Source organism: Planococcus citri, chromosome 1, assembly GCF_950023065.1.
Source record: "Planococcus citri chromosome 1, ihPlaCitr1.1, whole genome shotgun sequence".
In the NCBI taxonomy this organism is placed as follows: Eukaryota; Metazoa; Arthropoda; class Insecta; order Hemiptera; family Pseudococcidae; genus Planococcus; species Planococcus citri.
In genome coordinates this window covers 3,890,232-3,903,067 of record NC_088677.1, presented here as the reverse complement: position 1 = coordinate 3,903,067, position 12,836 = coordinate 3,890,232, and the positions used below count along the sequence as shown (strand labels likewise).

The following is a 12,836-nucleotide window of genomic DNA, read 5'->3' as shown; positions in this document are numbered from 1 at the left end:
CGGGTTATTTTTACGAGGGGTCTGCGAAGCTGTAGCTGATTTATTAGTTTTTCAGGTTCCTGATTTTCTATCTCACACTGAAATCAGAAACTCAGAATAAAATTAAAAATTAAAAATTAAATTAGAAACCGAAACGCCAAAGTGAAATTTAAAATTCTGCAAAATTGGATTAGAACCTGAAGATGAATCCAAAAACGCCAAAAATGAAATTGAAAACTAAAAATGAAATTAAAGCCTAAAAATAGCATTATGTATTAAAAATCGAACACGAAATGAAAAATTCGGAAAATTAGATCAAAAAATGTAAATGAATTCAAAAAATCTAAAAATAAAATTCAAAACCAAAAAATGAAATTGAAAATTCAAAAATTTGGACCAAAAACAAAAAAAAACAAAAATTCCAAAAATTGAAATAAAAACTGAAATAATTGAAATAAGAAATTCAGAACTAAAATTAAAAATTAAAAATTAAATTAGAAACCAAAACGCCAAAGTGAAATTGAAAATTCTGCAAATTGGATCAGAGCCTGAAAATAGATCCAAAAACTCCAAAAATGAAATTGAAAACTAAAAATGAAATTAAAGTCTAAAAATAGCATTATGTATTAAAAATCGAACACGAAATGAAAAATTCGGAAAATTAGATCAAAAAATGTAAATGAATTCAAAAAATCTAAAAATAAAATTCAAAACCAAAAAATGAAATTGAAAATTCAAAAATTTGGACCAAAAACAAAAAAAAACAAAAATTCCAAAAATTGAAATAAAAACTGAAATAATTGAAATAAGAAATTCAGAACTAAAATTAAAAATTAAAAATTAAATTAGAAACCAAAACGCCAAAGTGAAATTGAAAATTCTGCAAATTGGATCAGAGCCTGAAAATAGATCCAAAAACTCCAAAAATGAAATTGAAAACTAAAAATGAAATTAAAGTCTAAAAATAGGATTATGTATTAAAAATCGATAAAGAAATCAAAAATTCGGAAAATTATAGGTATCAAAAAATGTAAATAAATTCAAAAACTCGGAAAATGAAAATTAGAAATTAAAAACACATTAAAAACCAAAAAATGAAATCGAAAATTCAAAAAGTTACACCAAAAACAAAAAAGCACAAAAATTTCAAAAATTAAAATAGAAACTGAAATTGAAATCAGAAAGTCAAAACTAAAATTGAAACTACAAATTTAATTGAAAACCAAAACGCAAAAATTAAACAAACAATTCTGAAAATAACATCAAAGATTTGATACAAAATAAATTATGACATTTTAAATGAATTTTCGGAATTCACGTTGCCTCCAAATAATACATACTTTTAAATAATTACCAGAATGTGCATTTCCTCACAAATTACTACAGTGGAGTCTCGATAACTCGAAGCTGAAGGGAGAAGGAGTTGACTTCGAGTTATCGGAGTTTTCGAGTTATCGGAGTTCGAGTTATAGAGGTTAATTTTTGGTATAGTTCGAGTAAGCGAAGTTTTGAATTTTAGATGAGTGTTTTTTTTTTACCAGAATGAAATGGAAACACGTATTATACCTATGTACGAGTAAAGTATGGAATGAGATTGTACAATGTACCATTGAAGATAACCAATATGTGAATGTGAAAGAGTTTTGTATCAATGAGATTCGAATTTACAAGTGTTTTCAACTAGAAATTCGAGTTATAGAGGCAAAACGTTGGCAACGTTTGACTTACAGAGGTTTTTTCTTGTCTTTTTCAAAAATTTTACTTCGAGTTATCGGAGTTTTTGGACTTTTTACTTCGAGGTAAAGAAGTTAATTTTACATTGAGTCTTATGGAGAGTTGAAGGGAAACAGACTTTGCTTCGAGTTATCGGAGTTTTCGAGTTAACGGAGTTTGACTTATCGAGACTCCACTGTACATACATTTTAAATCGCAGAATTCCTATTTTTTTTTCAACTCACAAAATGTCCCATCACATTAATTTTCGAGTTCACATTGTATACATAATATTATAAAATTTAGAAAAAAAATTATTTTCATTGTTTCCATTATCTCCAAATTATCAGATTTTAAATTATATTTTCACAATTCTGCATTGCCTTCAAATTTTATGAAATTCTGGATCAATTTTCAGAATTTACGTGTGGCATCTAAATACATTTATAAGAATGATATTTTGAATCATTTTTCAGAATTCATCAAATTACATACAACATTTTTAATAAATTTTCAAATTCACACATCTACAATTTTATTTTTATTTTTTTTTTAATATTTTGGGTGTTTGTAATTACATTTAAAAATTTTTAAATGAATTTTTAGAATTTTCTTTACCTACAAATTAGTATGAAATTTTATATATATGCGTCAATTTTCAGAATTCCACAATATTACAAATTACAAAACCTTTAATTATATTTTGAATTCCAGAGTGTCTAACAACAGGGTGTCCAACAAAGCGCCTTCCATACAAGAAAATCATGACTTTTTCATGACTTATTTCTCACATTTTTACTGCATGAAAAATACCCTCTCCCCCCCTAAAAAAATTAAATTGGAACTGCGAGAAAATCGAACAAGGTTGTCATTTTTTATAGGATCAAAAATTAGGCACCTATTTCAACTTTTTCATTTTTCTGATTTTTGAAAAAAAATTTCTTTTTCCATTTTATGAGCTTTTAAAAAATTTTCAAGTTGTGTTTCGAGCAAAATTCATGACTTTTTCATGACCTATTTTTCACATTTTTACCACATGAAAATCCCCCCCCCCCATCAGAAAAATTAATCAACTCAAATCTGCGAGGAAATTTTTTCAATACATATTTTTTATGCAAGTAAGTATTTTTGTTTTTTAATTTTTCTGGTTTTTTGAATAATTTTTTTGTTTTTTGATTTTTTTTCATTTTATGGGCCTTTTGAAAAATTTTTAAGTACGTTTCGAGCAAAATTCATGGCTTTTTCTTGACTTTCCATGACTTTTAAGACCGTTAGACATATGTCAAAATTTTAAATCATGTTTTAGAATATCCACTGTCTCCAAGTATGAAATTTCAAATCAATTTTTAAGATCACATTTTCTACAAATTACAAAACTTTTAACCTTTTTCAGGAATTCATATCGTCTCTGAATGACTAAATTTTGAATCAATTTTTGGAACTTTCATTATCTCTAAATCACAAATTGTTTTTTAGAGTTAGTTGCACATCTTCCAAATTACAAAATTTCAGCATAATTTCTGTGTTTGCAGGTTGCATTGTCCTCAAATTATGAAATTTTCAATCAATTTCTGAAATTCACATAGGCAAATGCTTTTAAAATGATAAAATTTTTAAGTTTTTTTTTCAGAATTCTGCAGTGAGATGCCAGAATGCTTTTAAATCAACATCAGAGTGTCTACTTAAATTCGTGCTTTTTTCGTACCCCAATTTTGTACGCGACTCAATGACCTCAAATCTTCCAGTAGTCAACACCCCCCCCCCCCCTCCCTCCATCCATCAAGTCTTCAAGATGTCAATTAATTTCACCTTTAAAAGGTGAAATTAATTGATTATAAAATGTGCGAAAAAGGAGAAAAACACTACATTCAAATCTTCAAGATGTCTCCAAATTTTAAAAATTTTCTAATCTGAGATTTTTTGATATTTTTTTCCATGAAGGTATGTAGATAAAATTTCAAGATTCCCCTCTTCTCTGCATCCTTCCTTCTGCACATTTCATCATTTTATACAAAAGAACGAGAGAACTGTCAAAAAAAAATTCACACAGCCTTTAAAAGGTTTGTACAGTTTGTTGAAATCCAAGGTTAAGACATTTTTGTGATTTTTGGGCTACTTTTCTGAATTAAAAAAGTACGATGCGATGACTTGCAAAATTTTAATTTCTTTCCTTAGGCTACTCAAAATTTTGTAAAACTATCTCATTGTGATTAAACAATAATTTTTCAGAAAAGAAGGAGGGTCATTATGGGCATTTTCGTGCCCCTCGCTACTTCGAGACTTTAATGCCCTTTTCTTATAGGGGATGGTCCCTAGTATTAATATTAGGCGATATTTTCCCAGAAAAGCCCATAGGGGGGCTGTGGGGTGGCCCCAAAGTCGAAAATTTCAAAAATTTTTAGAACCACTGCTCGAAAATGTAAAAAATTAAAAGTAGCGAATATATGTTGCTTTAAGGGTAAGCAATGCAGCACGTAACGCTTTTTTCATTTTTGACCTTTTTGGGGGTTGTGGTGGGGGTATTTCTATTTTTGAAAATTTCGAAACCCCCTTTTTTGACCCTTCCCGTCGAGCCCCGCTAATGCCGTTTTCATGGTTTATTGCTACTAGAAGTAAGTTCAATTGATATCATTTGCAACCCCCTCACCAACTTGGCTCATATCGAAAAATTCAATTTTTGACTTTTTTTTGAGGTCCATATTTTGGGAAACCATGAAAAGCTATCGAGGTCCGGTTTGCGGCAAATATGTTGAATTTTACTTCTTAATCGACTGGCATGCTTGAATTTTTATTTCAAGTCAATTTTTGACCTCATTGTTGCAGATCACTTTTGGGGGTGGCGAACTTTGAGAACCCCTGAAAAAAGTTCTAAAGTGAATTTTTTCAAACTTTGAGCTGAAGTGGTCTTAAATACATGTGTTTAACCAAGATAATATGCGAATGCGATATTTTAATACAATTTAGTCATTTTGGGTGATTTTATCAAAAAAAGTAGGGTTTTAACAACAGGCATAGCATTTCCGGCAAAAGTTCTGAAACTTCAATAACACTTTTCTCAGCCCCATTCCAACCGATATTGAAAATTTTTCAGTATGTTATGTATATCCTTATTAGGTATCCCCACAAAAATTTTCAACCCCCTCCCCTTATATTTACCCTTCAAAATGGCGTATTTCAACTAATATTATGCTTTTTAACAATAATAAAAATAAAAATTGAGGCGGCCAAGTGTTCTGTAGAGGGCTAGATGAGTGTAGCAAAAAATCTGACGTCATATTCGTGCTCAGCGGTATCGAATCATTAGAAAACTATACCCTACTCATTAATTCTTAGTTATTTTCCCTAAAATTTCCATTTTACCCCCATCCCTCCCTATGACACATTTTTACACCATTTTGAATGGTAAATATGAGGCGAGGCGGTTAAAAATGTTTGTGGGGATACCTAATAAGGATATACATAACATACTGAAAAATTTTCAAAATCGGTCGGAATCGGGCTCAGAAAAGTGTTATTGAAGTTTCAGAAAAGAGGGGCTCTCCAAAAAGGGAAGGGGGTGTGGATCTGAAACTTTCCACGCCGAAGTTTCTCAATGGTAAATACCTCCCATGCTAATATCAACTCGAACGATTTCGGTGACCATTTCACCCCTCTTAGGCGACTATAGCCTTTATGTATTTTTCAGAGAACCCCTTCATTTGAATGGTTGCAGTTTCGCCCCTCTTGAACATACAAGGGAAGTTGTAACATCATTACATCGGAAATTCGACATAGATTCTTTTATCTAGCCACATATTTTTCGCTAAAATGCAATGCGGGGGAGAAAATGGCGAAAAACTGATTTCGGGGGAGGTTCCACCCCCTTAAAGGAGGTTCCGGACCCCGTAGGGGCCAGGACTCTTAGTAGGTTGTTGAGGGGACCTCTGTGAACAATATCTGCGAAAGATCGGTTTGATATTAATTTTTCCTGCAAAAATGTCTTTAATGAATGGACTGCACCACGAATACACGTAGCTTAACTTTTGCCAGAAATGCTATGCCTGTTGTTAAAACACTACTTTTTTTGATAAAATCACCCAAAATGACTAAATTGTATTAAAATATCGCATTCGCATATTATCTTGGTTAAACACATGTATTTAAGACCACTTCAGCTCAAAGTTTGAAAAAATTCACTTTAGAACTTTTTTCAGGGGTTCTCAAAGTTCGCCACCCCCAAAAGTGATCTGCAACAATGAGGTCAAAAATCGACTTGAAATAAAAATTCAAGCATGCCAGTCGATTAAGAAGTAAAATTCAACATATTTGCCGCAAACCGGACCTCGATAGCTTTTCATGGTTTCCCAAAATATGGACCTCAAAAAAAAGTCAAAAATTGAATTTTTCGATATGAGCCAAGTTGGTGAGGGGGTTGCAAATGATATCAATTGAACTTACTTCTAGTAGCAATAAACCATGAAAACGGCATTAGCGGGGCTCGACGGGAAGGGTCAAAAAAGGGGGTTTCGAAATTTTCAAAAATAGAAATACCCCCACCACAACCCCCAAAAAGGTCAAAAATGAAAAAAGCGTTACGTGCTGCATTGCTTACCCTTAAAGCAACATATATTCGCTACTTTTAATTTTTTACATTTTCGAGCAGTGGTTCTAAAAATTTTTGAAATTTTCGACTTTGGGGCCACCCCACAGCCCCCCTATGGGCTTTTCTGGGAAAATATCGCCTAATATTAATACTAGGGACCATCCCCTATAAGAAAAGGGCATTAAAGTCTCGAAGTAGCGAGGGGCACGAAAATGCCCATAATGACCCTCCTTCTTTGAAAAAAAATCAAGTGGCCCAAGCAATATGAAGGGAAAAGAAAACTTGTGATTTGAAGAAAAAAAAATTCTGTATTTTCTCGAACCATTATGGCAAAAAATATGAGAAAACCAGGTTGAAAATTCACAATTTTGGATGAATTGAGCATTTTTTTTACAACTTTGACTACTATAACTGATGAATTTGCAAAAAAAAATTTGAATTTCAAATCTAAGTCGCTAAAATAGTGAAAAAGATGCACAATTCGTTCAATATCGTGAATTTTCCTAAAATATGTTCAATTCACTTCTCTCTTCGTGAAACTCATCACTACAAAAAAATCACCCAACACGAGCAAATCGAAACGAAAAAAAAAAGAAATTTATTGCAACGGAAAATTCAAAACAATCGGCCAAAAGATTATTAGTTGTACAACTGATTAACTATAGAGAAAAATATCTTTATAAACATCGTAATCATCAACACAGTCATCATCATCATTATTATTATTACAAGATGAATACGTAATATGTATAACGAAACACCACGAAATTCCGTTTGAAAATTCTTCGTAAGTATATAAAGTAGTATATAAGGGGGGGGGGAGGGTGTGTATTGAAATATACATAAATAACATCGGAACCAATGAAACGGGGAGAGGAAAAAAAATAATGAATCGGAAAATATATAAGAAGATCGACGAGGCAATATTAAAAAATACAAAAAAGTTATCCTATAGGTATTTACAAAACGCAGTGAAAAAGTTAACTAGGCCTATCCGTGGTGCCAGTTATCGTTCATTATTTGTTGCTCATCGCCTTTTACACAATATTATTATGATGAGAGAAGAAACTCGTAAATCGTCGGATACTCGTAATAGGTATTTATCGAGGTAAACTACACATATCACAGGCGTTAAGGACAGGACTGTTGAGAAAAGTGCAATGAGGACATGTCCACGGTTGACCATTCGACGACGATGAGAAATTATCGTACGATTCCCGGCCCGGGGTACTAGAAGTAGACATACTCGTGTCGCTGTTCGCATTCGAGGGTCGCCTTTTTAAGGAACTGTACGAAGCCAAGATCAGTTGTTCCAGTGTGGCCCAGTGTTCCGATTTCTTCCAATCTAATATAGCCTCGGTGTTACCGGTACGAATCGCCTCCAGTAAAGGATCCATGTAATCCTATGTGTACCAAAAATAGGGGTTAATTAGAAACATGTTTGGAAAAAAAAAGAAAGTAAAATGCTGATTATTCTCGTGTATTGGTTTTCTACGTAGTCCTTTTACATACCTTCATCGGCACTATCGTATTGGTGGCGATATACAACAACAGGTGAAAATCGGATATAGCGTCGGAGAACGAATCGTTTGAAAATTGCATCAGATAGTTCGATAATGAATTAAAATCTTGCACGTGACCATCGATAAGTCTAAGATAGATACACACACACACGATTATTTAATGTCAACAACTTAACAATATGTAGAATATTTTTTTTTCCAAGCACTCAAGCATTACTCAAAATTGAAAAAAAAAACTATTTTTGTGAGATCAACGATTCAATCAGAGTTAGGTGCTTGAGTAATTATGCTAATGATGTGACTGATTCTCAAAATTGAGGCTGCCCATAACATTTTTCGGCCATTTTTGGACAGTTTTTTGAAATTTTGAGCCCAAAAAATACTATTTTAGATGCGTTGAGGTACAAATCCTAGAACACTCAATTTGTGACTGGAAAATACAACTTTCACAATTTTTCGACCATTTTCAGAAATTTTTTTGACAATTATTTTTGAACTCAACAATACTATTTCGGATGCAAAGACTCAAAATCGGGCCCAAATCTTAGGAAACTCGACTTGTGACAACAATTCCTGAAGTTTTATCAGCCCAATTGCATTTTTCGACCATTTTGGGCAGTTTTTTGAAATTTCCAGCCCAAAAAATACTCTTTAAGATCAGCTGACTTGAAATCTCGCCTAAACCCTAGGAAACTTGACTTGTGACTAGAAAAAGCGATTCTTAAAGTTATAGCAGCCCAATTGCATTTTTCGACCATTTTTGGGAAATTTCTTGAAAATTTTTGGACTCAAAAAATACCTTTTTGGAAGAGCTGACTCGAAATATCGCTCAAACCCAAGGAAACTGGACTTGTGACAAGAAAATGTGATTTTCAAAATTGTAGCGACCCAATCACATTTTTTGACCATTTTTGGAATGTTTTTGAAAATTTTTGGGGCCAAAAAGTACTTTTTCGAAAGCACTTATTCCAAATAACCCCTCCCCCCAAGGCTAAGGAAACTTGATTTTTTACTAGAAAAGAAGATTTCGAAAGTTGTGGCTGCCCAATCACATTTTTCGTCTATTTTTCGACTATTTTTCCACCATTTGTGGACAACTTTTCGAATACTTGGGGCCCAAAAAATACCCCATAGGCGCTATGACTTTTTAACGTTTGATATGAGAATTACTACTTTACTGTTTTAGGCACCTATTTTGGTCAAAAATCAAAATTTTGGAACTTTTGGCACCTTGTGAGACCTATATGGTTATGCGATTGAGTACCTATCTATAAATATTTTGGGGACTCGTGAGGTTCCATTGCCAGTCTCCCAAGTCACGTTGGTCTCCCTTGAATAAAGCCCATATTTTGAATAAATTGATGAAAACTTATGAAGATCTCTCATTTTTGCATCAGAGTTCTTCTAAATAACCACCTTTTTCAAGAAAAAACTTTCATCGGTCTCTCAAAGAATGTTTGTCTTTTTGTATGAAGCCTCTCCCCCCTAAAATGGAAAAAATAACATATGAAAATTGAAATTTTTTCCTATTTTAATCTCGTGTGTTAGAATTATTTAAAATGACCTCGTTTCCAAAAAAACACCCCTTCAGGGTTTTTTCACTTTTTGAGCGAAATAGAGACGTGACAGAAGGCAACTCAATTTTACTAAAATTCCCAGAGTTTTTTTTTGTTCAATAAAAACAAATAACTTTGAGAAAAGATCGCCATAGAAAATTGCTAAAATTTTTCCCCAAATTAGTGTATAGTTATAACATGGTATCTAACGGATTTTTGTTTTTGTTTTTTTTTTTCAAAAAAACCACTTTTTTCACAATTTTTTTTCAACCAATTTCAGAAAGCTTTTCACTAGAACCCCCCCCCCCCCATGCACACAAAAATTAACTAACTCGAATTTTTCACAGAAAAATTTTCAAAAAAATTGAAATGGAAGGGAAGTTGTAAGCATACGAAGAACTTTTCAATTTCAATCAAAATTATTAAAAAAAAAACAAGTTGCCAATTTCATCAAAAATAAACTTTTTTTCGATGATTTGAAGGTTTTTGTTGGACATTTGAATTTTTTCATTTTTTCATTATCTTTTTGACTAAACTCACTACTTTTTCACCACTTTCATTACCTGTTAGAGATATCCCGTGTAAATAAATTGACACTTCACATGTTAATCATGGGTGGGGAAACTATAAAGTTTTTTAAATTCAAAATTTTGCTCAATACTTTGATTTTTCAACGTTTTGTAAAATGGGAGGGGGGAGAAGCTCGAGCAAGAGGACTGAAAATTTGTCAGCTTGATTTTTTCACCCGATGTAACAACTCGAAAGAGTAGGAGCAAAAACATGAAAAATTTTTTTCAATAAGTAGGTATATCTGTAAGACATACTTCAAAGGGCATCTATCGTATCTACTAACCCAAATTTGGAAGAAAATTTGAAAAAAAAATGATGAAGTCATACAAAGAAATTTTCAATTCGACCCCTTTCAGGTCTCTCAAACCCTCTTTTATTGAGGGTGAAAATCTAAAAAAAAAAAAAAAAAAGATGAAATCATACGATATATCAACGGAAGCCCTGCACAGTAGTCTGACTTCTTTTTTCACGACCACCCCTCCCCCTCCCCAATTCTGAAAGTGGACGTAGTCGATTCGTTAAATCACGGATTTCAGCGTTCTAGATCAATTTGGTAAAATTATCATTTTTTTGGCATTTTTGGGCCAAATTTAATTTTTTTAATTCACCAAAAATCGAAAAACGAACTACAGGATCTGAATCAAATTTTGGCTGATAGTGTACTTTTACATTCTCTTCCTTCATTGTTGAGAGTTCAAGACCTTCATGGACATATTCGTCCATTTGTCACCCAGCTTGAAAAAAATTTAACAGAGATTTTCACCCCCCCCCCCCCATAAAGGGTGCTGGGAGACGTGGGGGAGGTTGAATCAAGAAAATAAGGTCACATTCGTGTTCAGTACCTTCGAAAACGTATTGTTCGATATATTGCATGGCATTCAGAATTTTATTTTATTTTTTCAAATTAGCCCAAAATTTAAGAAAGAAGGTCCCCCTCTCCCTCCAATTAAAAATCTCAAATTTAAAACGTGAAAAAATTACTTCGATGTCAATTTTTATGTAATTTTTAATCATAACTCGAATAACATTCACAACACCATTTTCAATTTGACGAGCTTTGAACCGAGAAATTCAACTTTCAACTTGTGACAATTTTAATGCACCACGTTTCTAAATAGGATTTTTAAGAGCTTTTGAACGGTGAATTCAGTTTTGGGTTCAGCATCACAGCTTCAGATTTACACCTTTCTGAAGTTGAGTACTTCCAAATAATCCGAAAATAAACAAAGCCCCCCCCCTTGGCTTCGAATGAACGAATCACAATCCGATTTTGATTTGTGGGTAGAGGATGGAGAAAAATTTGATACATTACTTTAAAATTCTGGCGGAGTTTTTTTTTGTTATCATTTTAATATAGTCGGGGGGGGGGGGGGCATAAGGATCACCTGCACCCCCCAGCCGATCCTCCGGGGCAAATTTTTTCTCAAATGGGAAGTCCTAAGGCACATTTCTAGCCCTTGTCCTCAAAACAAAAGTGGCCCTACTTACAAAATGGCGGCCATTTTGATTGACAGGTGAGCCGAAATCGCAGATTTTGCGTTTCAACATAAGACTTGCACGAAATTTTTCGAACCTTACAAAGGTAGATCGAAACATCATGCAAAAATTTATCACCTGTCAAAATTTCAAGTGCTAAAGTGCGTTTTTCGATTTTTGGTGAATTTTTGAAAATCAAATTTAGGCCAAAAATGAGGGAAAAATCAAAATGTTACCAAATCGACCAAGAAAGCTGAAATTTGGAATGTACCCTATTTTTGACATGCCAAATCGATTGGAAACGGGTTCAACCCGGTTTGAGCAGTTCTGGAGCCTCCAGAAGATTTTTGAAACTCGAAATTCCCACAAAATTCCATCAAATGGGAGTTGTAAAGCTGAAATTTATTCTAAAAACTAATTTCAATACGCTACGAAGTCAACCACAGGTGGATTTGAAGTCGTTTTGGAGCCTCCAGCGACTTTTTGAAAATTACTGGAGCCTCCAGTGGATTTTTGAAACTTTATAAATTTCCTCAAAATTTCATCAAACGGAGATTGCAACTTAGGTATTGGTTATCGAAAAAAAAACTGAAAATTTTAAACTTATTATTATAGTTTTTTTCCTAATGAAAATGAAAAAACTGACGGAAAATGTGAAAAAAATAAGTTGCTATTAAAAAACAATGTTTTAATGGGAGTTTTCCTATTTTTTTTTTTTTGTTTAAAACTCAATTATTTTTTTGCTGTTTTAAACGCTTTTTAAAATCTCCGAACAGAGGACTCTGGTCAAATAAACATGGTATGATCCCACTGGGCCTATAAAAGAAAGGAAAGTGGGTCAAGTCCTCGCGATTTCATCTCAATTTACATCCCAATACGAAATATTCTACAAAAATTGTAGAATCCAAGGTGAATCCTCACTCTTGAATACGATATATTCTATTTCACCCCCTCCCCCTCCCCCTCCCTCCCCATCAGAATAAAAACAACACCTACTCTACAACATTAATCACCTCAAGATCCTGTGCACAAAATAACCCATAAGTAAAATAAATCCTCAAAGACACGACTAACTCGATTATCGATATCGAATCTCACAAAAAATAAAATAATTTCCCATCCCCCAAGATCCCTAATACACAGTAATTTATCTACTTGCACACGTAACAATACAATAGGCTACATGAAGCCGAAACAAATAGTCAAATACCTACGAAACACCCTGGTTTCACATAATTAACGTACCTGTTTTCAACTGGAAAAGGAGTAGTATTGTAATTAACCGGAAATGTATATTGAGGCGTAAGAGGCGTCGACGTAGGAACGTCTACTAACAAATACTCCACAGGCAAAGGTCTCGCTAATTTTGACACTTCGTTTCCATATTTATCTTTCTCCTGAATAAACAATCGTTCAATTTGTAATTAGTACCAGGGT

General features: G+C 33.1%; 1 protein-coding gene across 1 annotated transcript in view; it reads right to left on the bottom strand.

The window, feature by feature from the left end:
* Nucleotides 1-6,849: 6,849 nt before the first annotated feature.
* Nucleotides 6,850-12,836, bottom strand: part of Npl4 (nuclear protein localization 4) — a 31,958-nt gene continuing 25,971 nt past the window's right edge. Inside the window, exons 10-12 of the mRNA XM_065363935.1 lie at nucleotides 12,645-12,796; nucleotides 7,787-7,925; nucleotides 6,850-7,677 (exon numbers count right to left, since the gene is read on the bottom strand). Of these exons, the coding sequence (XP_065220007.1) occupies nucleotides 7,375-7,677; nucleotides 7,787-7,925; nucleotides 12,645-12,796 (594 nt within the window). The 3' untranslated portion in view covers nucleotides 6,850-7,374. The remainder of the gene's footprint in view (nucleotides 7,678-7,786; nucleotides 7,926-12,644; nucleotides 12,797-12,836) is intronic.